Genomic DNA, 24,590 nt, shown 5'->3' on the forward strand with positions numbered 1-24,590 from the left:
AGTGGAAAGACATGAAAGGAATGAGAAGAATGTGTCTTTACAAACAAACTGTAAGTCTGCCTGTAGGAAAAGCCAGATACTGATAGGTGAAAGAAGCAACAGGAGGAACCATAAATTTCAGAGGAATGTTACTAATTGACACAGACTATTGCTCATCCAAGGCCGTGTTAAATTCCTGGACTTAGAGAAAAAGAACAGAGACACAGAGAAAAAGAAGTGGGGGAGGGGTGGGCATACAGAAGGGGGTCTGTATTAGGCATTTTGGGAAGTCTGTACCTCTCAAGTACTTCAGCCAATGGGGAAAGGAAGAGGGTGATGCGGCCAGGAAAATAGGATTAAAAGGAGGCTGCGTCCTCCAACAACTTGAGAGACCCCAAGAGAATGCCCCATGGCCTCTCCCTTTATTTGAATAAAGTTACAGGACTCCTCTGTCTCCTTTTTGAACATAAACCTCTGGCACTATGTATTTCTCTGCACAGATATCACCACCTGTGGACCAAGCAATGAGACTTGACTGATACAATTTTGATGTGTGATGGTGGCAGTCTTGATCCATCAGGGGTGGGGGAAGCCCTTGAAACGTGAAGTTCATTGGGTTAATATACACTCTGGTTCAGGTGGGAATGCCCAGGTACCTCCCCGAAGGTGGATTTCTTGTGGTCTCCTGGGCTTTTCTTATGCAGGTCCGAGGTTTCCCACCACACACACCAAACCCTCTCCTCCTCCTCCCCTCCGGCTCGGGGGCTGCAAATTCGGCCTCAGCTAAGGGCCGGCTGCTTTTGCAGCTCGCCGATTATTTGAGTCATTCGCCCTCAGCATTTCAGTCCCTCACACAGATGGTGGGAGAACTGAGGGAGCGAGGAGAAGAGGTACAAAGGCCGCAGGGGAAACCCGAAATGTTTTTATTAACTACAGCGAGGAGAGGTCTGGGAGATGACGCGTATGACAAGAACAACCACTTTACGTTTCGGGGACGACGATAATCCCCACACCAACCCGCCTCGCTCCAGCCCCGGCGCGGAGCGCCCGCGGAGGGCGGAGCGCCCGCGGAGGGCGGAGCGCCCGCGGAGGGCGGAGCGCCCGCGGAGGGCGGAGCGCCCGCGGAGGGCGGAGCGCCCGCGGAGGGCGGAGCGCCCGCGGAGGGCGGAGCGCCCGCGGAGGGCGGAGCGCCCGCGGAGGGCGGAGCGCCCGCGGAGGGCGGAGCGCCCGCGGAGGGCGGAGCGCCCGCGGAGGGCGGAGCGCCCGCGGAGGGCGGAGCGCCCGCGGAGGGCGGAGCGCCCGCGGAGGGCGGAGCGCCGCGTGACCCCGTCCGGTCCGCAACGGGGCGGCGCCAAGATGGCGGCGGTGCTGCTGGCGCGGCTGTGCCGGGGCCCCCCCGGGCTCCGGGGCACCCCTGGGCTCCGCGCCGCCCGCCCTCCCCTCGCCGCCGCCGCCCCGCCGCTGCTGCTCCGCCGCCCCGCCGCGCCCCCGGGGCCGCGCAGCTTCTCGGCGGCCGAGCTGGTGCGCGCCGCGCCGGCCCCGCTGCAGCCGTACCTGCGGCTCATGCGGCTGCACCAGCCTACCGGTGAGCGTGGCGGGGAGGCTCAGGGCCCCGTGCACCCCGTGGGCTCCCGTTCCCCGCTGAGCCCGCCCGCGGGTTTTGTCTCCCCGCAGGGACGTGGCTGCTGTACCTACCGTGTACCTGGAGCATCGGGCTGGCGGCCGCTCCCGGCTGCCTCCCGGACTGGCACATGCTGTCCCTGTTCGGCGCGGGAGCCGTGCTCATGCGAGGGGCCGGCTGCACCATCAATGACATGTGGGACCGCGACTATGACAGACAGGTAGAGAACGATGGAGCAAGGCTGCTGACACGAGCATGTCAGGACAAGGGGGAATGGCTTCAAACTGAAAGAGTAGGTTTAGATTAGATATTGGGAAGAAATTCTTCACTGTAAGGATGGTGAGGCATTGGAACAGGTTGCCCAGGGAAGTTTTAGATGTCCCATCCCTTGAAGTGTTCAAGGCCAAGTTGGATGGGGCTCTGAGTAACTTGGTCTAGTGAAAAGTGTCCCTGCCCACTCCACGAGGGTTGGAACAAGCTGGTCTTACAGCCCTTCTGTGATTCAGTGAACCAAGCATGTGCCCACTCATCTGCATGATCACGGAATAAACATAATTTTTAGGCTTGGGAGGGACCTCGGGAGATGATCTGGTTCAACCCCCTTGCCAAGGCCAACTCACCCGGAGCAGGTTACACAGGAATGCATCCAACTGCGTTTGGAATGTCTCCAGGGAGGGTGACTCCACTTAACAGATGCTATTTTTTCTTAGCCAGGCACAAAGGATCTTGAAGGCACTGAAGTACACGAACATCATCAGTGATTCCTTGCTGAGTACAGGCCTCAGGTTCAGGAATTCCTCCATGTTTCTATCTGAGATGCACACAATTAATCTAAGTTTCCTCCAAAAATAGTAGAAATTACTTTATTTTGTATAACATTTCTCTGTCCAGGACTGTAATAAATCTTCTGGAATACTCACCTCTGTGTCAGATAAAATACATGCTGTTGTCAGCTGTAGGTAGTACTTGAAAAAGTTTATTTCTCGACCTTGTTTTGCATGACAGAACAAAACAAGTAACGCTGTCTTGCTATACTTGCTAGTTACAACCTACCCAAGGACCACTTTTTTTTTTCCCTTAATTTTAGGAGCAGTGTTTCCTTGTATTGTTGTATAATTAATTTTGGCTTTTCAGAGTATCATGCCCAACCCTGAGCTAATCTCCTTTTCTTATGTTGTATTTTTCAATTATCATCTCCCATTTGTTCAGAAGAGGGAAATAAGCAAAAAGGCAGTGCCCAGTGTCAGATTTTGAAATGTGCACAGGTGCAGGCTTGGAGGGGAATGTCCTGGTGATGCGTCACTGTTTGCTCGTCCTGTTTTCTGTTCCTGTATTGTTCCTCTGGTTTTGGAGTTTGGGTTTTGGCCATGCAAGACACAGAATATCCAATCATATGAAGTTCTTACTACGGCATTTGTATTTGTCCTGTTGGGAAGGCAGGCAATCAGGATGGGATTTGTGGCAGCTTTGGATGGTTTAGGGTTTGGAAGATGTTAACAACTACATATGCTAAACAGATTTGATGTGGGGGTGTGATAAGTAAGAGGGAATTTCAGTATAATGATTTAATTTATGCATTATGTGTGGTTAGATGGAAAGTTTTAAAAATTGCCTTCACAGCTTTTTCTGGAGTACCTTAAAGGGCTGCCTTCAACACAAGTGTCATAGAGTCGAGGCCAGGCCAAGAGCAGGATGTGGGCTGGTGTAGGTGATGGTGGTTTGTGATTTAGATTTCGTGTTACTGATTATTTGGGGGATGTTTTCTTTAAGTGAAACATCCCATGTTTGGTTGCACCGTGCAGTGGAATTGGTCACAGATATATTAAGTGTGTGTTTAAACTGCAAAAGCAGTATTTGGTGTTTAACATAACCGGATGGCAGGGGGGAGAGCAAGCTAAAAGAGTATATTTAAATTCACATTATTAAAGCATAGGCAAGGCACTTTATATGTACATAATATTCTGTAAAAAGTTGGCTTTTGAACCTGTTTGAATGGACTTGACACCATTTTCATTGACATGCACAATTTCACTGAATCATTAGGGTTGAAAGGCTCCTCTGGAGATCATCCAGTCCAACCCCCTGCCAAGGCAGAGTCACCTGGAGCAGGTCACACAGGAACACATCCAGGTGGGGTTGGAATGTCTCCAGAGAGGGAGACTCCACCACCTCCCCAGGCAGCCTGTTCCAGGGCTCTGCCACTCTCAGTGTGAAGAAGTTCTTCCTCATGTTGAGGTGAATTTCAGTCATTTGGGGTTTTTCAGCATTGGTCACCTTTGGCAAGTAACTCACCATTCATTTATTTTAACTTTTTTTCTGATATTTGTTTTTTTCTTAGAGTTTACTTATATGATTTCTTGTTCCAGACAGAGTTTCTAAACTCCACTGTATCCCAGATAGGATTAAATTAATTGTCATTTCACAGCTATTAACTCCACATCAATAGGACTGGATTCTGAAAATGCCATTAGAGAGAAACAAAAGTCAGCAACAAAATTAGGGCCCTTTCATTTCTCCTCAGAAAATAGGAAACAAAACATTGTAAAAACAATGTAACAAACAAAAATTGCCCATCACTTGCAGATGTACCTGGTGGTAATACTATTTCCATTTTTTAGGTTGCAAGGACAGCAAGCAGACCCCTGGCAGCTGGAGATATCTCCACTTTTCAGTCCTTGGTTTTTCTCGGGGGACAGCTCAGCCTGGCACTCTGTGTACTTCTGTGTCTGAATTACTATAGGTGATGTATGAGTTATCTTTTTGGTTTTTAAAGGCTGGTTCTGGGTCCTGGGTTAAGCACAGAGATTTTGAGCAGAAAAGGTGTTGGGGTCAGAGGGAGGAGGTTATTAGTCATGGAATTGTAGTTGAAAGGAAAAGAATTAGTTCAGTACCATGTACAGATCCTGTAATGCTGCACTACATCTATCGATCTTTAGCCTGGCAAACAATAATCCTTTTGGTACTTTCCACAGTATCATTCTGGGAGCAGCCTCTTTATCCCTTGTGGTCACCTACCCTCTGATGAAGAGAATAACATACTGGCCACAGCTAGTTTTGGGTGAGATGGAAATATTTTTACTGGTTTTTTTATTTCAGCTGTAGTTTTTGGAGTGTTTTACAAATTAATATTTGAGCTTTAGCAATCAGATTTTTTTAAACTTTATATCAAAATAGAAATAACTTGTACACAAAGCTCTGTTGTGCCACAAGCTTCTTCATTTAAATCAGGCATCAGAGTTGATGTGTGGCTTTAGATGGGGTTTTTTTGTTAGAAATCAGTTCCTTGTTTTGATAGAGTGATAGGAGGAAGAAAAGTAGGGAGGAAATAAATATTAGTCATTTGAGAATGAGATATGGTTTTGGGGTTATTTCAAAACCCTTCTTAAATACAGATTTGTCTGTACAGCATTTCAGTCTTCAGCTTCTAAAATAACTCCTGGACAGATACCGATGGTGCTTGTATTTTAGGCTGAGCTACTAAAACATACCTGTGTATATTGGCTTTCATATTCCAGCTGTCTTCAGGGGGTTTTTTTAATCAAAATTGTTATTTTCAGCCCAGAAGTACCATAGTTGGCTGCTGTGTACTGTTTTGCAGCCAGTTATGCTGACATCTTTTGTTACACTGACATCTGAGCATTTTACCTTCAGACCTGTCGTTTGAATATTCTGGAATAGTTCTGTGCAAATGTTGCCCTACACTAATGAAGTCAAATTTAAATTAGGGAAAAATGTGTGGTATATGTATTTTTCCTTGTATGTCCAGAGTATTTAATGTCAAATAGCTTATATTTATTACCTGTCTGAAAATAAGCAGTAGAAAAATAGAGATGCCAGTATTATACAAAAAGTTGCTGATACAGTACACCCTCAAATAAATAATATTTAATTGCTGCTGGCATTCTTCTAACTTTTTTTTTTTTTTTTAAATTCTCCTGATGTTTTTAGGACTTACATTTAATTGGGGAGCCCTTCTTGGCTGGTCTGCCATCAGAGGGTCGTGTGAGTGGTCTGTGTGTTTGCCCTTGTACTTTGCTGGAGTCATGTGGACACTGGTGTACGACACCATTTATGCACATCAGGTAGGGTAACAGTGAGACATTCCAGATGCCTGTGTTTAAACACACAAGTTTGCATGTGTCATTTACAAGTTCATTGTCAAATAGCAGAACTAACCTCTTGCAGTTCTTCCCCTTCAGCTGAGCTGAAGCAGCACCAAAGAAGTCTCAGCCCTTCAATATTTTATTGCTGTTTGCCAAGGTTTTACAAATGAGGTGGAAAGATGGAAGTAAAATGCCCTTTGTGCTCTCACACTTTCATATTGTGTAAATAACTTTGATGTTGGTATTAACTCTCGGCTGCTAAAGCAGCTCTAAGACCAACCTTCTAGTTTAAATTGTAATGTGGGGACCTACAACTGCTCTTAAATTGGGTTCCTAGTAAGAAGCATTGGAAATTTAAGCAAGTCCCCCATTTTTATTTTTCTTATGAAGTGGCATTGGATTATGGATTTTCTGCTAATTCATCCTTTCATTTCAGGATAAGAGGGATGACATCATGATTGGTGTGAAGTCAACTGCATTGCAGTTCAAGGAGGACACGAAGCAGTGGCTCAGTGGCTTCAGCCTGGCCATGCTCCTGAGTTTGTGTGTGGCAGGGATGAATTGCAATCAAACCTTCCCGTATTACTCGGCTGTAGCTGCCGTAGGGGCTCATCTAGCACACCAGGTTTGATGGATTTATTTATACTTTTTCCATGTGGAAGTTCTTACTAAGAAGTCAGAGCACTCTTCAACCCCCATCAATTCATGAGCTACCCATGCAAAACAGTTCCTGTAATGAGAACTGAAGTCTTCTGACAATAAGCTTGGTCCTCTTAAGTACCTTTTGCAGACCTTTTGGTTGAAGAGCTCTTTGGTACTGACCACAAACAGCGGAGCACTGCTTTCAGTCTGTTATAACCACCAGAAGTGCACACATTAAGTTGTGACCTCAAGGAAATGCTTTTCTCCTCACTCCCAGCAGCAGCTGCTGCTAGATCCACCTCAGTAAGCTACAAAGTACTGTGGTGTTGACTGTTCTGATTCGGCTCTTGCAGTGTCTGGCACATATAATAGCAGATGTTAATATTATAATTTTGTGTTAATTGACAGTTCTAGCTCAGAGTTCTTTTTATAGCAGAGGACAATTAAGTTCAGTCTTGTAGTTGCATTAGTTTAGAAATTTTTATGCATAACAGAAAGAAAGAAATTAGCTTTTTCAGTAAAGGATGCAGATAGGATCTTGTTACCTTGTTCTTTCTGAATCCTAACAGCTGTGTTACACAGTCTTGTAGTAAGTGACAGGTCAGTTCTCTTCAAAAATTAATTGCTGGTCTTGATAGGTAAATGGTGGCAGAGGTTGTGTATTGCAAGTAGTAAAACCATTGCCAGTCTAAAGCAGTTCAATCTGTGGTAATGTGGGACTTTTTAAAACATGTTGGTCATATGTTGCATTTTAATGCTCATGCGTGGATATTAAACATATATCTGAGTAAGTGAATTCTTGTGGTGATGTACTCTGGCACTCAGCTGCTGTTTTCCTAGTGACTGTGCTTGGAAATGTATGAGGGAAAGAATACTACATCCACTGCACGATCATTTACAGTTTGAATTGTTAGTGAGGCTTTATGCCGTGGTTTTGGCATGAGTGGAAACCACTTTTAAGAATCTTTATAAGTGAGGATGCAGACCTAATGAGTGTAATTGATGGAGAATTCACAATCGTGTGGACTGCCAAAGTCACAATAGAAGAACTGTTCTGTGTACCATAGAGTAGCTTCTTTTTGAGTGATTATTTTAATATTAGTCCTGCTTAAATGTTTTCATGCTTACCTTCTTGTTCAGGATTTCTGATCGTGTGCTTAACTGAGTTTAGAAAGCTGAGTAAGATGCTTGAGGACCAGGATTCCTTAATTCACTGAATTTTTGCCTGAGGCAGAGGAATTTGGGTCATGATGATGTCAAATTATATCCCTCTCAAGAAGGGTGCCAACAGAAAAATAGTATCTTTTACTTTCCTTGTGTTTCTGAAAGTATAGCTTGGCTGCTGTTGAGTTCTATGTGTCAGTTCAGTGTTTCAAGTCCCCAGTGTCTGAGGGGCTGACAAGTTCTTAAGGGTGTGGATCACATCATATTTTAGAAGCTTGTGAAGTGTTTTTGATGATTTCGTCAGGACCCAACCCTGATTTCTTTGTACAACCACAAATAAAGCAGGTTTTCTGGGGTAGGTTTCACTTCTTTCAGCCAAATACTTTCTGGTTTAGCTTTTTCAAAGGCTGAAGTGCAAGGTTTGAGGTTTTAGGGGCTCCTTCTCTATTAATCTTTTCACTCATTTTGCTCAACGTTCCCTCTTGTTATCCTTCTCAAGACTTTGGCACCAAAGTTTGGTTTTGGCAATATTTTTCAGTAACTTTGCTCTTGCTATATCTTGTGGGTTTGGTTTTTTTTTGTTTGTTTTACTTTTAGTTGTGACTCACAGCAGGGAGCTGCCATGCTCTCTGGCTGCTGTTGCAGGTGTCCTGGTTCTTGTTTGGAAGGGAATTGCATGAACTTGGCTAAGAGCAACTGGACTGAACCAGCCCTGTGTGGCAAGGCAGGGCCTGGCACTCCCCTGTGCTTTCCAGTTACCCTGGTTCACTGCTGGCTCTCCAGTGCCTTGTCTCTACTGGAACATGGAACACCACCTTGCAGCAGAGATGGAAAAGTGCATGTTCTGGGGGGCTTATTTTTATTTAAAGCTACATCGAAGAATTAGGTGGCAACCAACTGAGGAAAACCTCAAAGAGATTTATTGACATGGCCAGATATTTTTGCACTTTTAAATATCAAACCAGATACACCAGTAACCAGGCTGTTTATATAGTCTTCCATTGAAATGGCCTGGGAACCATGTTCATATGAGATCCTTGACTTCTCTGCTGTATGTTGAATAAATCTGTCAAACACAGATGCCAGTTAGGCAAAAAAAATTTTAAGCACAGAGTATTCCTGTTTCTTGTGGAGGTAAGGGTAGACTTAGGAATTTAAGAATAATTTTTTGAAGTTGCAGATCATTTTGTGATGTGTCAGATATTTATGAGTCTGTAGAATAATAATCTTGTTATGTTGCACTGTGCTTTTGCAGATTTACACTTTGGACATGGACAAGCCTGAAGACTGTTGGAAAAAATTTGCTTCAAATCGTACTGTAGGAATTCTGCTCTTCATAGGGATTGTGCTTGGAAATCTGTGGAAGTGAAAAGACTTTAAAAATGTAGGGGAGCCTTCAGAAAACAGTTGAAATCACTATACTTATATTTTAGTCTAACTAAAGTGTAAGTATTGTAAGAAGAAAAACACTTTTAATATAAGTATAGCTGCTTTATATTGTTTATTTATAAAAGCTGGTGGGAACATTCTTGTTTCTGGAATCATGCAATTGAGATAATTCTACAATTAAAGTTTTGGTTATATGTCAATAACTTCAATCTGCATAGAAGCTCCAATAAATGAAGCTCCTCTGCTGGTCCTGTGGTATCAGCAAACCAAGCTCTAGTGTGCAGTGCATGCCACCTCTCCCAGGTGACAGGTGATAAACACTTGGTTGCTCAAAGCTCTGGAGACTGTGAACCCAAGATTTTATATGAAGCAGGTGTCTCTTAGTGACAGCAAGTGTAAAAATGCAAAATGATTTCTGGATGTAAATAAAATCTGGCTGTACACGTTTGATGGTCTGGTTTATTACAAAGGTAGTTCTCAGTTTGAGTTGGAGCTTGCTGCATGGAAGAACTGCAATAACTGTTTTTCTCCTGGGATGTCTAGGAGCAGTGAGGACTCTGAGTGTGTGAGGTCCACAATAAGGAGTCCATAGAGAAGTATTTAAGAAGATTTTCTGCTCTTGCTGTGATTGTTGCAGTGGGTGCTTTCCATGTGAAAAGAACAGGCTTCTGCAAAGTTGCCTGCACAGAGTGAGCTGAGCTTGTTTGTCAAGAGTGACTGGAACACAGACTAAGGACTGAAAACAAAAACAGAGCAGCCCAGAGCTGTGTGTGACCAGTGGTTGACCTTGGGCTATAAATTTATCATGCAAACTGTTGACATTTTTTTATTTTTATTTTTAAATTCCGCTTGTTTTGACTTATGCCTGCCAGTTTTATTTGTAGTCTTACAGGAAAAACTTGTTTTTAGGGGGATGCCTAGAAACAGTAAAAATAGCAAGTGCAGGCTTACTAAATGGCCCTTACACAGAAGTTGTTCTTAAATAGGGTTTATATTTTTTGGGGTGGAGAAAGTATTAAGCTGATGAAAAGCAGTTTAAAAATGAAAAACAATAAGGTTCTGATGAATTATGTGACATAGCTGCATTTTGTAGAGGGAGAATTTGATGCATCCAACCTAATGTTGAACTTTGTTTATGAGCCATTTACTAGTAATTAAAAAGTCTTGTAATTAGTATGGATCAGTTTCTCAGTACTAGTAGTATTAATTTAGAGAGGTGGTGGCAAAAGTTATTAATCTTTTTTTAACATATTGAAGTGTCTTTAAGTAGCTCAGATTTGGGAAAAGCTCACATTTTGTAGTGCCTTTGAACCTTCTGGTGTCCTTTGTCTGATGACTGCTTGTCACAAGTGTTTGTCTTAAAATGAGAGGAAGAAAAAGGTGTAGCTAAATAGAGTATAAATTAAAGTTTAAAAATAGTCCTCATGACCTGAACTCAAAAATAATTTCACATTTTCTGTGGGAGTTTTCCAAATTCATCTTAAAATGCATTTTACACAGATAAGATATAGCTGTATTTTAGGTTAATTGCCTGAAAACCAGATTTAGGTTCCAAGCTGTAATACTGAGGATATTAAATTTGTGAGAATTTTATGATTAATACACAGAAATAAATAATTTTTAAAGTGCAAAAGAGGTAAAGGCTGAGCTGCTTCCTGGCAAAAACCTTCCTGTTTGGATCTGCTGGCAGATACATGTGCATCTCCTCCCTTCATTCCCAAGGTATTCTGTTCCAAATCTTCACAAAGATACTCTGCTGGAATTAGACACAGTTTCTTAAAAAGTACACCTGTCTCTAAGCATCAGTTTTTTATTAGTGTCCTTTTTCACAAATAAACAATGTCCTCTGGAAGTTTCTTCTCCACTATCAAACTTTGCCATTCTCCCCCACCTCCTTTTCCAAGTATTCCTCCACAGGATGTTGAGATAACAAATGCGTCTTTCAGCCAGCAGGAAGGTCAAATGTGCCTGACAGTGGCAAACTGAAACATTGCCAGTTGCTGAGTGAAACAAAGCTCTGTTGCCAGCACCAACCCTTGCCTTGTGTTGTACTTTGTAGAAGGGTGTATCAAAGCAACACCAGCTCTTTGTCCAGGATTAGCCCTATAAAAGTAAGGGTGCTGCTCCTGCAGGGATAAAGGGACAGGTTGCCAAGGCACTGGAAGCCCTGCAGGGTGGGGCTGGATTTTTGCCTTAGAACCGTGCTTAGCACAGTGGCACACGGGAGGTCTCACACTCCCCTTTCCCAGGGAAAAGGCTTGCCAGAGGAGGATCAGCCAAGGCAAACTGTGCCTGGGTTCTGCCATTTGTATTTCTTGGTAAATATGATGCCGTTAACGTGAGGGAGTCAGGATATTCCCTCCCTCTATTCCCAAGTATGTGCTGCAGAGCCTGTGCCAGCTGGCCTAGCTGCCAGGGAGCCTGGCAACACCAGGGCAGTAGGTCGGGCATCTCACCAGCCACTGGTGACATGACCTGGGGAAAAAGGGCACTCCTTTTTTATTTCCATTTTGACAAAAGCTAGGAGAGGGCCATTAATTGATTTCTAAACACTTCACAGTGCAAATACCAGGAGAGAGGCTCTGAGACTCAAAGCTGCCAAGAAAAAATGTATGCATCAGCCAGCCATGGATAATGCGAAGTTTAGGTACTAGCTGCATATACTGAAGAGGTGATTTTGATTTTCCTGCAATGCCTCCCTGTATTTTGTGATGAAGGCAAAAGGCCACAGCAAATTTTAACACAGTGTGCTAGATGCAGTACCAGAATTACGAAGAAAATAGAAAACAATTCCATTTGTTTTACAGCTTTTTTCTTTTCCTGGATGGTGGTGTTTAAAAAAACCGCCAAAACCCACCATTTCCAGGCAGCTGTACAAAAGTGATTTTGTCTAAACAAAGCAGAAAGAAGTCTAATAGACTTAAAAGAAACCAGAACAAAACCAACAACGAAAGAACAGTGTTCATACCAAGTTCAATGCTTCTAACAATACAGCTGTAATTTCTGGGGTGGAAATTTCCATCCTCATGCAAAAAAAAAAATCCAAAGCCAGCCCTGAATCCTTATGCCTGCAAAACACAGTTCCTCCAAATTGCAGAGCTTCTTGTCTGTGACAGGTACAGTAACAAGGAAATACACCTAATACAAAATAAAAAAATAAATAAAATATACTTAATATAAATTGTATCAACGGCATAAAGAACAGAACAAAGCCTGTAACAGGTTGTGAGGGCAGTGGGGCATGCCCATTCCACAGGACCTTATCTTTTTCCTGCACTGACGTCAAAGCATTCGGAGAGTTCAGCTCTGAATGAAAAGTATCTCGCCTTCTACAACTCCCTGAAAGGAGCTTGCAGCCAGGTGGGAGTTGGTCTCGTCTCCCAGCTAACAAGTGACAGGAGGAGAGGAAACGGCCTCAAGTTACACCAAGGGAGGTTTAGACTGGATATAAATTCCTTTGCTGAAATGGTGGTCACACATTGGAGCAGGCTGCCCAGGGAAGTGGTGGAATTGCCATTCCTGGAAGTGTTCAAAAGGTGTGAGGTTGTGGCACTTGGGGACATGGTTTAGTGGTGAACATGGAAGTGCCCAGTTAATGGTTGGACTCAATGATCTTAGAGGTCTTTTCCAACATAAATGTTTTTCTATGATTCGATATTAAAGGAAAATAATTTTATCTCCAAGTTAACCTTGCAAGCAGCAGCACATACATAGCACCAGGGGACTGCTTTGGGGAGAAACTTCAACACTGTTAGGTGGAAAAATCTATGTGCATTTTGCTTAGTGAAAAAACCTGTGTTCATTTTGTGTTGCCACTCATGCTGCAGCACAGCCAAATATTTGTCAAACACATTTTCAGCTTCATTAGAGCTTATTTTCCCCCAAATGCTGTCATGCTATTAACCACTTTTTCAGGGAATACATATAAATGGAAATAAAAGTACTTGAGAGGAAAATGGAGGAAAGCACAGACTTGCATAACACTATAACATGTATTACTGTTGTGCTTTACTTAAGCATTTATTGGAAGGCGCTTTGAATTTATTTGCTTAGAGTTGGCATGATCCCTTTTTTCCCACACTTCCTTGTGTGTGACACCACACAATGGGTGCAGCCAGGCAATAAAAGAAGGATTTGGCAGACCACAGTAAAGTGTCACTCTGACTGTATCTGTTAGATGAGGGGTGGGAGTGTCCTGCCTCCCTCCTCCTTGGGAGGAAAACCCAGGGCAGAAAGCCAAGGCTGTGTAAGCACAGGTTGTCCCTGGAGCTGGTGGGGCTGAGGTTGCTCTTGGCTAAGTAAAGGGCAAGCTGAAGGTCTGGTGTGCAGTGCATGCCGCCTCTCCCAGGTGACAGGTGATAAACACTTGGTTGCTCAAACCCAAGCAGGACTCTGGCACCTACAATTTCCTGTCTTGTTGTGTCTTTTTCTGATGAATGTGCTCTCCACAGTGGGACTGCTGCCAGCACCACCTGGGGACAACTACTGGTGTTCCGTTTTTTCTCATATGTTGGGTAGGATGAGGGGAAGTGTCCTCTCACTCCTTCCCATGTCTCTCAGCCCAGCTGTGAGCTGCTGTGCTGCCAGGGGTCCTCTGAGATCTTGGCACATGCAGACAGGGAAGCCTTCCACATGGAGTGGGTGCAACGGCAATGAGTGTTGTACCTGCTGTCTTCAAGCTTTGCTTGAGAAATCAGTGGCAAAAGGAGAAGCGAAAGGCAAAAAATTTCCTTCAAGAATTCGAGTTGCTCAGTGCTGATTTATTTATGCCACGTTAAGTCAGAAAAATGGAGGTTAAGCAGATGGGGAACCTCCATCAGAGGTTATAACCTACCCTTCCATCAGGATGAGCATGTTGGGTCATGAGACTGCCATGGAACAGCAAATCTCTCCTCTGAAGGGGACCTGTGGTCATGTGCGTGCAGCCTGTGTAGAGCCATACAACTTCCCCGTCTTGCACATCATCTCTCCTGGTTCAACTCTCTCAATACCTGCTCCCATCTGTCTTAAAAAGCATCATTATTATTAAGTAGTAAAGGCCCTTTTTAATCTGCAGTACAACTTATTTGGCTAAATAACATCAATACATTGAAAAAATACTTTTCACCTGTCAAATACTGCTGCAAAGTGTGTTGGATGTCCTTCTGCCAATACCTTGGTTAATGCTGGATTAACTTTATGATGCGTCATGTGTGGCTGTTCACTCAGCTCCTGCTCAGGTGCTCCTTGTGAATACTGGGAGCAGCACCATGGGGTTTAAGCAAGGACACCATGTGTGCCAGACACAAGGGATGGGAGAAGGGAAGGTCCATCATCCCCTGCATTGTTCTGGCAGAGGCTGTCAGCTTGGGATAAAACTGCCATAGAGATGGCACAGAGCACATGTCCCAGCTGCAAATTAGCCATGGGTCAACTTACTCCAGAAAGACTCTGGAGCTGACCTGAGAGCAGCTGACTGCTGAGGCTCTCCTGCTTCCCACCACTCTCTGGGGATGGGGATGGGGACGGGGACAGGAGGATCCGCACTTGCATCTTCTGGTGGTTCTGCTTGTGTGCAGGTGCAAGTCAGTGAATTTTTGAGTTAGGCAGTTAATGAAGCAGCAGACTACAAAAATTTATGAGTTGGACTGGTCTGTTTGTTACAAGAGGGTTGATTTGTTGATTTTAATTTAGTTGGTTTTTACCTTGTGAGCTCCTGAGATAAAGCTTGATTCCTGGAGGGCATTATCCGGTAAGTCTGAGTAATCTGGACAAAGAGTGGCACCACGGAAGCGTAAAAAGGCGGTGAGCCACAGGAAGCAAAAGCTCAGCCAGAAGGAGTGTGATGTCTTTCTCACACAAGATGTGTGAAACATCTTGTGACAAACCATTGCCTGAGCTAGCATGCGATTGTAGAGGGATTTGAAACCACTTCTGCTACTTCTGTTTAGGTCTGACCTGCTGTGGCTAAGAGCTGCTGTGAAGCTGGTGACACCCTTTGTCTGTCTGTGAGCTCTACACTGTGTGCTGTACCTTATGTTCAGGTGCCTGTGGCACAGGGGGTTCAGGCATCTTGCTCAGATGGCACTGCACGCTCCCAGCCACAGCATCATTTTCTGATCAGCCACCCAAGCAGACCCTCTTCATTGTGTGCAGTGTCCCTGGCATGGGAAGGATGAGGGATGTGCAGACATGGGAGCATGTCTGTCTCTCCTTGTACCAACTGCAATGGCTTCAGTTTTGATGAGATGTGCACCTGACCCTCAGTTGTATTTCCAAGGGCTGTAAAAATTTCCCCTTGCACTTGCTCAGCTCCATTCTCCTATGGCTTTTACAGCTGCAGGAAGTTCCCTTTTGTCTGAGCCATTTCAAGCTGTGGGACGGAAACAAGGTTTGTGGGTAACATGTTCTTCCATTGAAGCTGCTGAGATACCTGAAAAGAAAGGTGAAGTTTCTGATTCAGAAGCCCTTCTCCATGTCTGAAATGAAACCCTGAGGCTGTTACTCTGCCTCTGGAAAGGGCTGGTGGGACCAGAGCTTTGGAGACAGGCCCCCAGGCACCCTTCTGTGCCAGGCAGCCCCCCTGACCTGCACACCAATGGGATTCACAGACCCTCTTGAATGAACACACCTCTCACCACTCGAAACACCAGTGTTTGTGTGAATAGCACGAGGCAGCGTGCTGGGGAAGGTGGCTTTGCTTATTTGTGGTAGTGTTTGAAGTTGCAGGTTGGTCTTAAGTGGTACAGAGAACAGGCATGAACATTTATGTGTGAGCGGCCCAAATTGGAATAAACGAGTTTCTGGCTGTAACTGCTTCATAAAATACAATGGTAGACTGCGTAATTCATACTTTGTTCTTTGCAGAGAAAGCAAAAAGATGTTAGGGGAGATCTTTTTAATCTGTGCTCCTGAATCTTCATCAGTATTGCATTTACTGCAGTACATGTTAAATTGGTGAATATTTATTCCAGCTGAATTTTTCCATTGTCTTCTTGGAAATAATCATGGAAGGATTTGGAAGGGACTTTAAAGATCATCTGGTTTCAAACCCCATACTGTGGGCAGGGATGCTTTCCACTAGACCAGGTTGCTCTAAGCCCCATCCAACCTGGCCTTGAACACTTCCAGGGATGGGACATCCACAGCTTCTCTGGGCAACCTGTGCCAGTGCCTCATGACCCTAACAATGAAGAATTTCTTTGTAATATCTAATCTAAATCTATCCTCCTTCAGTTTAATTAACTCCTCCTTGCCCTGTCACTAAATACCCTTGTGAAAATTCCCTCTCCAGCTCTCTTGTAGCTCCCTTTAGGTACTGGGAGATACTCCAGGGTCTCTCTGGAGCCTTTTCTTCTTACCACCTAAAAACTCTGACTACATTTCAGCTTCCCATTTCCCTCCTTCCCAGCAGATTCCTAGGCCATGAGCATCATTCAGCCAGCCGGTGGGATGTCAGGCGTCTTCTCTTCTAGGGAGAATCTTCTGATGTACAACTTTTTGCAAACCTCAATGTCCACAGCCTATTGCAATGTTCTTAGACGAAACACCAACTGTGTATGATCCAGCCAGGGAGTGGCCAGGCAGCCCCATTGTAAAAGCAGGGACAGCCACAGTTAAACTTTGGAGCTGCTGGAAGCCAGGGGAAGCATTTCAGGACACAGCTCCCTGTTTTCTCAGCAGCGCTACTAGTAAAAGGCTTCATTTAAAGCACCATGAATTCCAGCCTGTTGACAAAGCTGCTACATTGAAGTTTAGCCCCAACTTTCCCTTTCCCCATTCTTGACGAGGGCGAGAGAGCAGGGAACCTCACCATCAGCACTTCCCATGGGACACACTGAACTTGACTTGCTCCTGAGAAAGCAGTCACCCAGACCCTCTCTGGGATCTCTACACACTCTACACATCCTGCTGGGAAACAAGAAGTGCTGTCCTGGGGCCACAGGTTCTCTACAAAATGTGGAAGTACATTCAAAACTGTCCTGACTTGCACAGAGCATGAGCGGTTACATATTTGGGGCATGTTAGTGCAGAAACTGTAAATATTAGTATCTCATAAAGGGACATTTATGTGTGTATAGTAAATGCTCGGTTAATTTTATGGTAACTGGGCTACGTGGCTTGTGACAAGCACTTAGGGAATCAGCTAATTTTTACAGAAAGCCTCCATGGGGTGTATTTTGTAAGAAATGAAAACCTAAATGTCTGTCCCAATGAAAGCACATCATTCAGAGCTGTTGTCCCCCAAACGGCTGAGTCAAGATTATGAAGAGTTAAACTTTACCTAGGAGTTAGAAGCAATTTGTACTGATTGAACCAAAGGATAAGTTAATGAAGAGTTAGAAATTTAGCCAAGGAGTATAGTGCTATTCACTATTATGTACCTGTCTGAAACTTTGCTTATAGTAAATGAACTGTCATAAGGACAAAAGAAGCTGATAGAATTATAGCTAGCACCTAGATTGCATGATCAAATACAGGGGGGAGGTATGGACCATCTCCAGAAGGCTTGCCAAGGCTTGCCACAATAGAAGGTAGGAAGTTCATGGTGATGAAGAGATCCCTGACTTCATCTTTCAAGACCACCGACCCAAATCAAGAAAAGAATTGTGCATGTGCAAAGGACTAGTAACCTCATTTTAACAGGAAGCGGCAATGGGAAGTGCTGGAGGTACGTATATGATTAATATGTAGCACTTTGTGAAATAAACAGTGGGCAAATAACCGTGTAAGGGGCTGGCACATCTCTAGGAGGCGACTCCCAAGCTGCCCACCTGCATAATAAACATACCACTTTCTGACTTCAATTAGTTAAGAGTTTTTGTCTGTGAATACCCCGTTTTTTAACGACTCACAGCAACAACATGTGGGCAAAGTTAAGGGAATAAGACAATAAACATGCAACATTTTTTTTTCAAAGAAGACTCCTGGGAAAAGGAAAAATAAATCATTGTGTTCTGCATGTGTTAAGTCTGTGGTTGTAAGGACAGGGCACAGCTCCTGACTTCCGCCTTCAAGTTACCTCCCACCTGTTATACTTTTTTTACTGCTGGCTGCCAGTAAGAACATCTGAGGGAGCACGTTTAGTTTCATCTTCGCCAGAGTCTCTTTGTGCAGGATCCCAGCTGGAGAGGAAGCTTGCACTGACCAAGGCTGCTCACCAGGTTAGTTCTCTAAAAGCATGGAAGTACTAGTAACTTGTTAGCCTGTGAAGAGTGGGATAATAGTGTCAAAGTAGGGATTTTTTTCTTTTTTCCTGCTTAACACATAATATGAAGGAAACTATCTGGCAAATCTTACTTGGGGAAGTTGGGGGGGGGAGCTTGGGGAAGCTTTTTTAAAAAGCTGTGCACAAAAGCTGGATTATGGGTTCACCTTTGCTTGCTGCTTTCTGCTGCTAACACAATTGTATAAATGTGTTGAAGGAATCTGACTGGTACTTCACTCTCTGTTTAAACTGGGCCGTCCTGCCAGAAGCTCGGATACTGATGGCTTTTGATGGCTGGTCTCCCTGTGTGCTTGCTGGTTCTTCAGTGGGGTGCGCTGTTGGTGGCAAGAGCAGCTGCGCTTCAGTCTCCTCATTATTGTTTGCAGCGAGGAGAGGAGAAAATAGGTGAATAATACTCGTGTACAGACCACTGTGCATTTGTAAAAGCGTAGAGGGATTCACCACATATCGGTGGCACTGCTGTGGGTAGGCAGAGACGTTGCACTTCCCTCTGGACACGCACCTGGTACCACCACCTCCAGCTGCATTCCCGCCGGGCTTGCAGGTTGGCATGTGATGCCAGCTGAAGCCAGGAGTAGGACTTCTGGAGAAGCACGTGTTACTCCAACGGATGGAGAAGGAAGGTGCTCCCCCTCCCCCAGCACCACTCCTTCACCTCAGTTTCTATTCTGGCTTCTGAACTCAGAAGCAACAGGAGGAGGAGGAGGAGGAAGAGGAGCCTGACCACCCAGCAGGGTGGGTCTGTTTTTGTCAAAGTGCAGTTCCTAAGAAATAAACCAACCCAATGTACAGAAAAAAAGTCTCAGCAAATGTGAACAGGCAGTTAATCTTATCTCAGAGAACCTCACCCAAGCCCAAAATTTCTTTGAAAAGTTACCTAAGAATAGTCTGTGCTTTTTTCTTGGCTAGGGAAATAGAAGCAGAGAGGAATTGTTCTTGTTGCTATTCTTATTATAATTATCATCATTATTATTATTTCACACCTGAAAAACCTTACTGGTTTTCAAGATATACTTGCTTGCTTAACCACAGGAAGGCAAGGAGAGGGTGTCAGACTTCGGACATTGATTTTCTGCCTTTCTGGCTCCCTATGTCAAGAAACCAGAGATATGAGTTTTCGGTAGTATCTCTCTTGTGTGGGGGCTGGCTTTGCTATGAGGAAATGAGTTCGCAGCTGCTTCCCTGTGGACGCGAACATTGTCGCGTTCCACTGTGGGGAACTGCGAGATTTTTAAAAATGGATGGTCGGGAACGGACTGAGGCCAAACGAGGCAAACATTGTATCCGAGAACCGTTTATTGACAACAAAAGGAGAAGGGAAAGGAGTTGCCCGAGCGAAAGACAGCTAGAAGAGACAAAAAAGAAGAGAGGAAAATGGAAAAGACCGGGGAGAGCAAAGGGACGAGACAGAGAGGAAAAGAAGGCCGTATCCCCAGCGAAGCAGGGCAGCGCTGTCGGTGCCCAGGCGGGAGGTGGGGCGTGTGCACGCTGCCCGCCTGGGGCCGGGCCGGGTCTGACCGAGCCTGCGCGGCTCCCGGAGGGGCGCGGCTTCACGGGCGCGGCTCCTGCGGCGAGGGTAGCTGACACGCGGTGAGTGGGCGCCTCGGACGGGAGGACCAAGACCGTGGGAACGGTCGCGGCGACCGGCTGGATCAGCGCGGCAGGGCGGGCAGTGACGGCTGGATCGGGGCGGCAGGGTTGGAAGCAGGCAGCCCAGGCAGGAACGTAGGGCAAAGCAGCGAGGCGGCGGTCAGGGGCACAGGGAGGCAGGACAGGTGCAAGGGCGAGCCCGCGAGGGCAGGAGAGCCAGAAGGCAGGCTGGGGCCAGGGCAAAGGAGGGAGCGAGCAGGAGCAAACGCCCGGCCCGAGCGAGCAGCAGCGAGCCCTGATGCAGTTGGGTTTTATATCCCCCGGCCCCTCCCGAAGTCTGCCCAAGGACCGGGAACCATTGGCCCTGTCCAGCCTTCCAGTGCCGTCCATTGGTGGAGGCCTCCTCGCGGCCTGATCGGAGCAGCCCCCCGCAGTGTCTCCCGCTGCCTGCCTCCTGGCGGGTGTTGCCAGGCCGAGGCTCCGCAGAGACGAGGCTTCCCCACTCCTGGCTGCCTCCTGTGAGCGGCGGGCGTACGCTCCCTCCCCCACATGCCTCTGACTACCGGAGTTGAGGCAAACTAAAATGGCTGAATTCAGACTGAATTGGCTCCTCACACATGCTCTGTGCCCATGCCAAAGGCATCTTATGTAAAATATGCCAAGTCCAGCAACCGGAATGCCTGAGTTCACTGCCCAGCCCAGTTCAGCACAAGGGAAATGAGCTGCATCTAAGCACTAGCAGAGCCTTTATGGGGAGGAGTGGGGAACACCAGTGGCTTGATGCTATTTTGAAGGCTGGATAAAATGGCAGAAAATGTGAAAATGCAGGCAAAATATGGTGATGCTTTATCACCTCCAGTAGCTGCAAGGGAGCTGGGCAAAAGGCGGCCTGCTAAGGGTGATAGCCACCAGTTTGGTTGGAGGTTCAGACCGACCACAGGTTTTTCACCGACTATCCTGTTTCCTGTCTCTTTCAGAAGAGGACCTGGGAATGGCTGCCCCAACCGTTGTGACGATCCAGCCGCAGTTTGGTGGGGCCATGTCCTCTGTCTCGAGATGCATGTGGCAGACAAGCCTGATGGACTGCTGCACCGACTGTGGTGTCTGTAAGTGCCTGGGACACACTTTCCTCACCCCCTCTGCTTGGCTCGGTGGTGCCACTGTGCAGCCATGCTGCCTGGCTCTCCCAGCTGCTCCCCTGATGCTGGTGGTTCTGGGCGGGCGGGCAGAGCCTCAGCCAGTACTGTGTTTCTCCCCCTGCCAGGCTGCTGTGGGATGTTCTGCTTCCCCTGCCTGGCCTGTCAAGTGGCTGGGGACATGAACGAGTGCTGCCTGTGCGGGACCAGCGTGGCCATGAGGACCATGTACCGCACCAGATACAACATCCCGGTCAGTGCTGAGCCTGCCCGCTCACGTGCTGCGAGTCCGAAAGACAAGGTGCCCCCGAGGCCCCTCTCTCCGCACTTAAGGGATGGGCTCAGGGCAGCAGTGGTTCCACTCACCCTTTTTCCCCCATTTATATCCACCTCAGCTACTGCTTTCCCCTTTGAGCTTTGAAATGATGCCTGAAAAATAGGCTGGAAATAAATCCCCATAGACCAATGTCTACAGAGCAGGTATTTGTTTATTGCAGTGCTGGTGGTGAGGGGGATTTTTCCTCCTAACTCACTCCCCCTTGTCAAGTGCTGTGGTATATTTATACAGTAAATTTTGCTTAATGTTGCTATGTCATTACAGCATCATCACATACGTGCTGGAACTAATTTACATAGCATGATCTCATGGTTATTAGATAATTCTTTGTACTGTGTGTGCACTTCCCCAGTTCGGGGGTCTTGGGAGTCTTTGATGAAGGCTTCTAAAGTCTTCTTTGCACTTGAACTTTTCAACTTCGTTTTCGGGGTATGTGCAGTTACGATGCTCTTCGGTCCGTCCGGTCTTAACCGGCCTAAATTCTTTGTTTTGGCTTTGGCTTGCCAATTTCTCATTAGTACTACACTTTTCTATCTCTAAAACTGTACACATGGTAAGTTTTGGGTTTTTTTCTCCTCCATTCTGCATATAAGCAACTAGTTAACTATATACTAGCCATTGCATTGTATAAAAAGTAATTCATACTAGATTATATGGGCATCAAAAGCTATGATTCAGGCTATATAAGTATAGAAGGCTATGCTTCAGGTTATATTGATATTCTTCAGGTTATATTGATAAAAAGTCATGATTTAGGTTATGTTGATATTAAGGTTACATAGATACCTTATAACCCAAGCTATATAAGCACTTTGTTACTTTGACCTAAGTTACATAGACATCAGAAAGATGGAAAAGACTTGAGATAACTGTGCCGACTAAAGAATGGGTGAAGTTGGTTACACAGATAAAGATCCATAATCAGGCTTGGGAGAAAGGTGGATAGTACATATGTGGGTGTGCTTCTTCCTGTGGGGGAGGCCAGTTGGTGCTGTCCCATGAGCAAACCATGGGGGCCCAAGTTCACTTTGCCCAAATTGTCTGTTCCTCTATTCATTTTTCTTCCCAGTCCGAACCTCAGAAGTCAAATGATAAGTAGCTGTCTGCAGCCTGCATAAAGGCTCCCTCCTTCCTTTCCTTGGTGCTTGGTGTTTGCCAGCCCAGGGCTTCAGTGTTTGCTACTCAGGATGCTGCAGCCAGCCAAGAAAAAAAGAGTACTTGACCTGGAATGTGATTATCATCTTCTTGGCCAGAACATGGCTTCTGGGAAGCCTCTGTCCCTAACCAGTGTCTCCCTAACAGGGGTCCATTTGCTCTGACTTCTGTGTTACCCTGTGTTGCCCTGTGTGTTCCATTTGCCAAATCAAGAGAGACATCAACCGCAGGAGGGAGCTTGGCATATTCTGGTAAGCTGGGGGTGCTGGTGCTGGTCCATAAAGCTGCTGTCACAGTGGCTTCCCAGAGCCTCTCCTGCCAACATCTTGACACAGGACAAAGTTTGCTGCAGTGGGTAAATGGCAGTGGACAGGTGATGAGTAACTCATCCTGAAATAAAATGTTCCTGGGAACATTGTGCAGGGTGGAGGGGGAAGGACTGGGAGGATACCGAGTGTGGCAAGGCACAGCCCTGCTCTCTGATGCTGCTCTCCCATTCTGTTGCAGATGCTGCCATCCTCGCTGCATCCTTGGAGCTGCTGCAGGCATGAGTCACTGCTGCCCTGACTGTTGGGAAATGTACCGTGTGAGGCTTGGCTTGATGGCATTTTATTTCCCCTAACTAACTGCAGCAATAAAGTTTTGAGTTTGTCTTCCTACCTCTGTGTACGTGACTCTTGCACCGCCTGAGAGCACCCATCCTTCTCCTGCTCCATCCATCTCAGCAGCCCCTGGTGCAGGTGAGGTTTCCCTGTGCCTGCTGCAGAGAGAGATTTTCACTACTATTTTGGTTTTGGATCAGCTTTTAGAAAGCTGATATTTAATACATTGAAGGATATTTAATACATTGAAGGAGTCGGTGTTGCTCTTCCAAGTTGCAAAATTTGAGAAAATGAGTACTGCTCCAGGGCAGAGCTGGGTCTTCCTGCAGGCAAGTGACTTCTGCAGGCCACCCAGCATTGCCCCTGCTGTGGTGGCCCAGGTGACTGTCCAGGGCTGTTGGTCAGTGCCACCTTTCTGAGTATAAATGCATGGGGATTTGGGGCTGCCTGGCACCAGCTCACCTCGATGTTGCAGAGACATGGACCCTGAGCATGAATTCCTACCCACCTGCAATAAAAAAAACCTGTTGAGTTGTGGGTTATGTGTGTCCTCTCCGTGGACAAACAGTGCCATCTTTCTCCATGGCCTTACAGATCCCATCTGTCGGCACTGCGCTGTGAGCCCTGCTTTCCCATCCAGAAGATGGTGGTTGCACCCACCCTCTCTCCATCACTCTCAAGAGAAATGCTAAAGAATTTTTGATCCCTACAAATATCTCCCAGCTTCGTTCTTTAAGGAGAGTATGATTAGATTTTCGTCCCCACTCTGCCTTCACCTTCACTACAAAACTTCTGAAGGGCAGGTGGTGGCTGCTCTGCCCATGCTGTGGGGTGGGTGGGTGTGATGGCACTCCCAACTGCTTAAACCCCAGGTGGCCCAGACTGTCCTGTGGATGATGCCTGGCAATACAGAAAAATGCATTTTTATCCTAAGAGAGGCCGCCCCTGCGTCACCCAGTGCAGCTACAGGCAGTTCTTGCGGATGCTCAGGTTTGATGAAGGAAAGGTGCTGCACCTCCAGCAGCACATGGCATAGGGCAGTGCAGGAGCCTGGAAACAAACTGCCCTTCTCTGAAAACCTCTCCCGCTGGGGCTCTGGGCCTGGAGGATGCCAGGGTGGGGAAAGGTGAGGGCGGGCAGCAGGAAAGCAGCAGGGGAGCTGTCATTGTGCAAAGCTGCACCTAAGCTGGAGTTTGCTCTGTTAGTCAGAGGGAGCAGAGGTCATTTACCAGAGCACATATAAGGCATAAGGACCAGGAAAAGGACACGTATCTGCTGGGACAAGGACAGCTTGGAAAGGAGGTATGGCATGGCTTTGCTTTGGTTGTGGTATGGAAACTGCTCGTGGCTGAAGCAGTGAGGCTGGGGAGGGGAAGGGCTGGAAACAAAGGTGAGGTTTTCTACCTGGAAAACTGCTTCAGGGTTAACTCTGCATAGTGGGTGCTGCTGATGGCATCTTGAGAGATGTGGGGAACAGAGGTAGAGGACAGCAGCTTTTGCTCTGTATTGTTCATTTGTGCACAAATACATGTGCCTATAGATGCGGCTTTGTGAGCTGGGCTGTCAGTGAAATGTGGCTGCACACACCTTGGGATCCTTTTGTCCCCATCAGTCATTCCAGCATGGCTGGTGGTGCCATGGGGCTGTGAACTGTAGAATTGTGA

The 24,590-nt window shown here is 46.2% G+C and overlaps 2 protein-coding genes and 1 long non-coding RNA gene across 3 annotated transcripts; all 3 read left to right on the top strand.

The window, feature by feature from the left end:
• Window positions 1-1,335: 1,335 nt before the first annotated feature.
• Window positions 1,336-9,346, top strand: COQ2 (coenzyme Q2, polyprenyltransferase). Its single transcript, XM_032109893.1, has 7 exons — window positions 1,336-1,564; window positions 1,654-1,820; window positions 4,219-4,340; window positions 4,573-4,658; window positions 5,549-5,682; window positions 6,140-6,328; window positions 8,765-9,346. Exons 1-7 carry the CDS (start codon window positions 1,336-1,338, stop codon window positions 8,876-8,878), a joined length of 1,041 nt encoding a protein of 346 aa, XP_031965784.1. The 3' UTR covers window positions 8,879-9,346.
• Window positions 9,347-17,622: 8,276 nt separating this feature from the next.
• Window positions 17,623-18,487, top strand: LOC116444583. Its single transcript, XR_004240391.1, has 2 exons — window positions 17,623-18,041; window positions 18,303-18,487. It is a non-coding gene; the product is annotated as an uncharacterized LOC116444583 (long non-coding RNA).
• Window positions 18,488-19,702: 1,215 nt separating this feature from the next.
• Window positions 19,703-22,983, top strand: LOC116444582 (placenta-specific gene 8 protein-like). Its single transcript, XM_032110115.1, has 5 exons — window positions 19,703-19,827; window positions 20,674-20,802; window positions 20,961-21,133; window positions 22,472-22,575; window positions 22,832-22,983. Coding segments are annotated over exons 2-5 (393 nt in total). The 5' UTR covers window positions 19,703-19,827; window positions 20,674-20,687; the 3' UTR covers window positions 22,833-22,983.
• The last annotated feature ends 1,607 nt before the right edge of the window (window positions 22,984-24,590 follow it).

The sequence above is a fragment of the Corvus moneduloides genome, chromosome 5 (assembly GCF_009650955.1).
Source record: "Corvus moneduloides isolate bCorMon1 chromosome 5, bCorMon1.pri, whole genome shotgun sequence".
Taxonomy (NCBI): Eukaryota; Metazoa; Chordata; class Aves; order Passeriformes; family Corvidae; genus Corvus; species Corvus moneduloides.

Coding starts and splice junctions, on each gene's coding strand:
- COQ2 (XM_032109893.1), top strand. CDS start 1,336: ATGGCGGCGGTGCTGCTGGCGCGGCTGTGCCGGGGCCCCCCCGGGCTC. Junction 4,341..4,572: donor CTGTGTCTGAATTACTATAG/GTGATGTATGAG, acceptor TACTTTCCACAG/TATCATTCTGGGAGCAGCCT. Junction 6,329..8,764: donor GGGCTCATCTAGCACACCAG/GTTTGATGGATT, acceptor GTGCTTTTGCAG/ATTTACACTTTGGACATGGA.
- LOC116444582 (XM_032110115.1), top strand. CDS start 20,688: ATGGCTGCCCCAACCGTTGTGACGATCCAGCCGCAGTTTGGTGGGGCC. Junction 20,803..20,960: donor CTGCACCGACTGTGGTGTCT/GTAAGTGCCTGG, acceptor TCCCCCTGCCAG/GCTGCTGTGGGATGTTCTGC. Junction 21,134..22,471: donor CTGCGAGTCCGAAAGACAAG/GTGCCCCCGAGG, acceptor TCTCCCTAACAG/GGGTCCATTTGCTCTGACTT.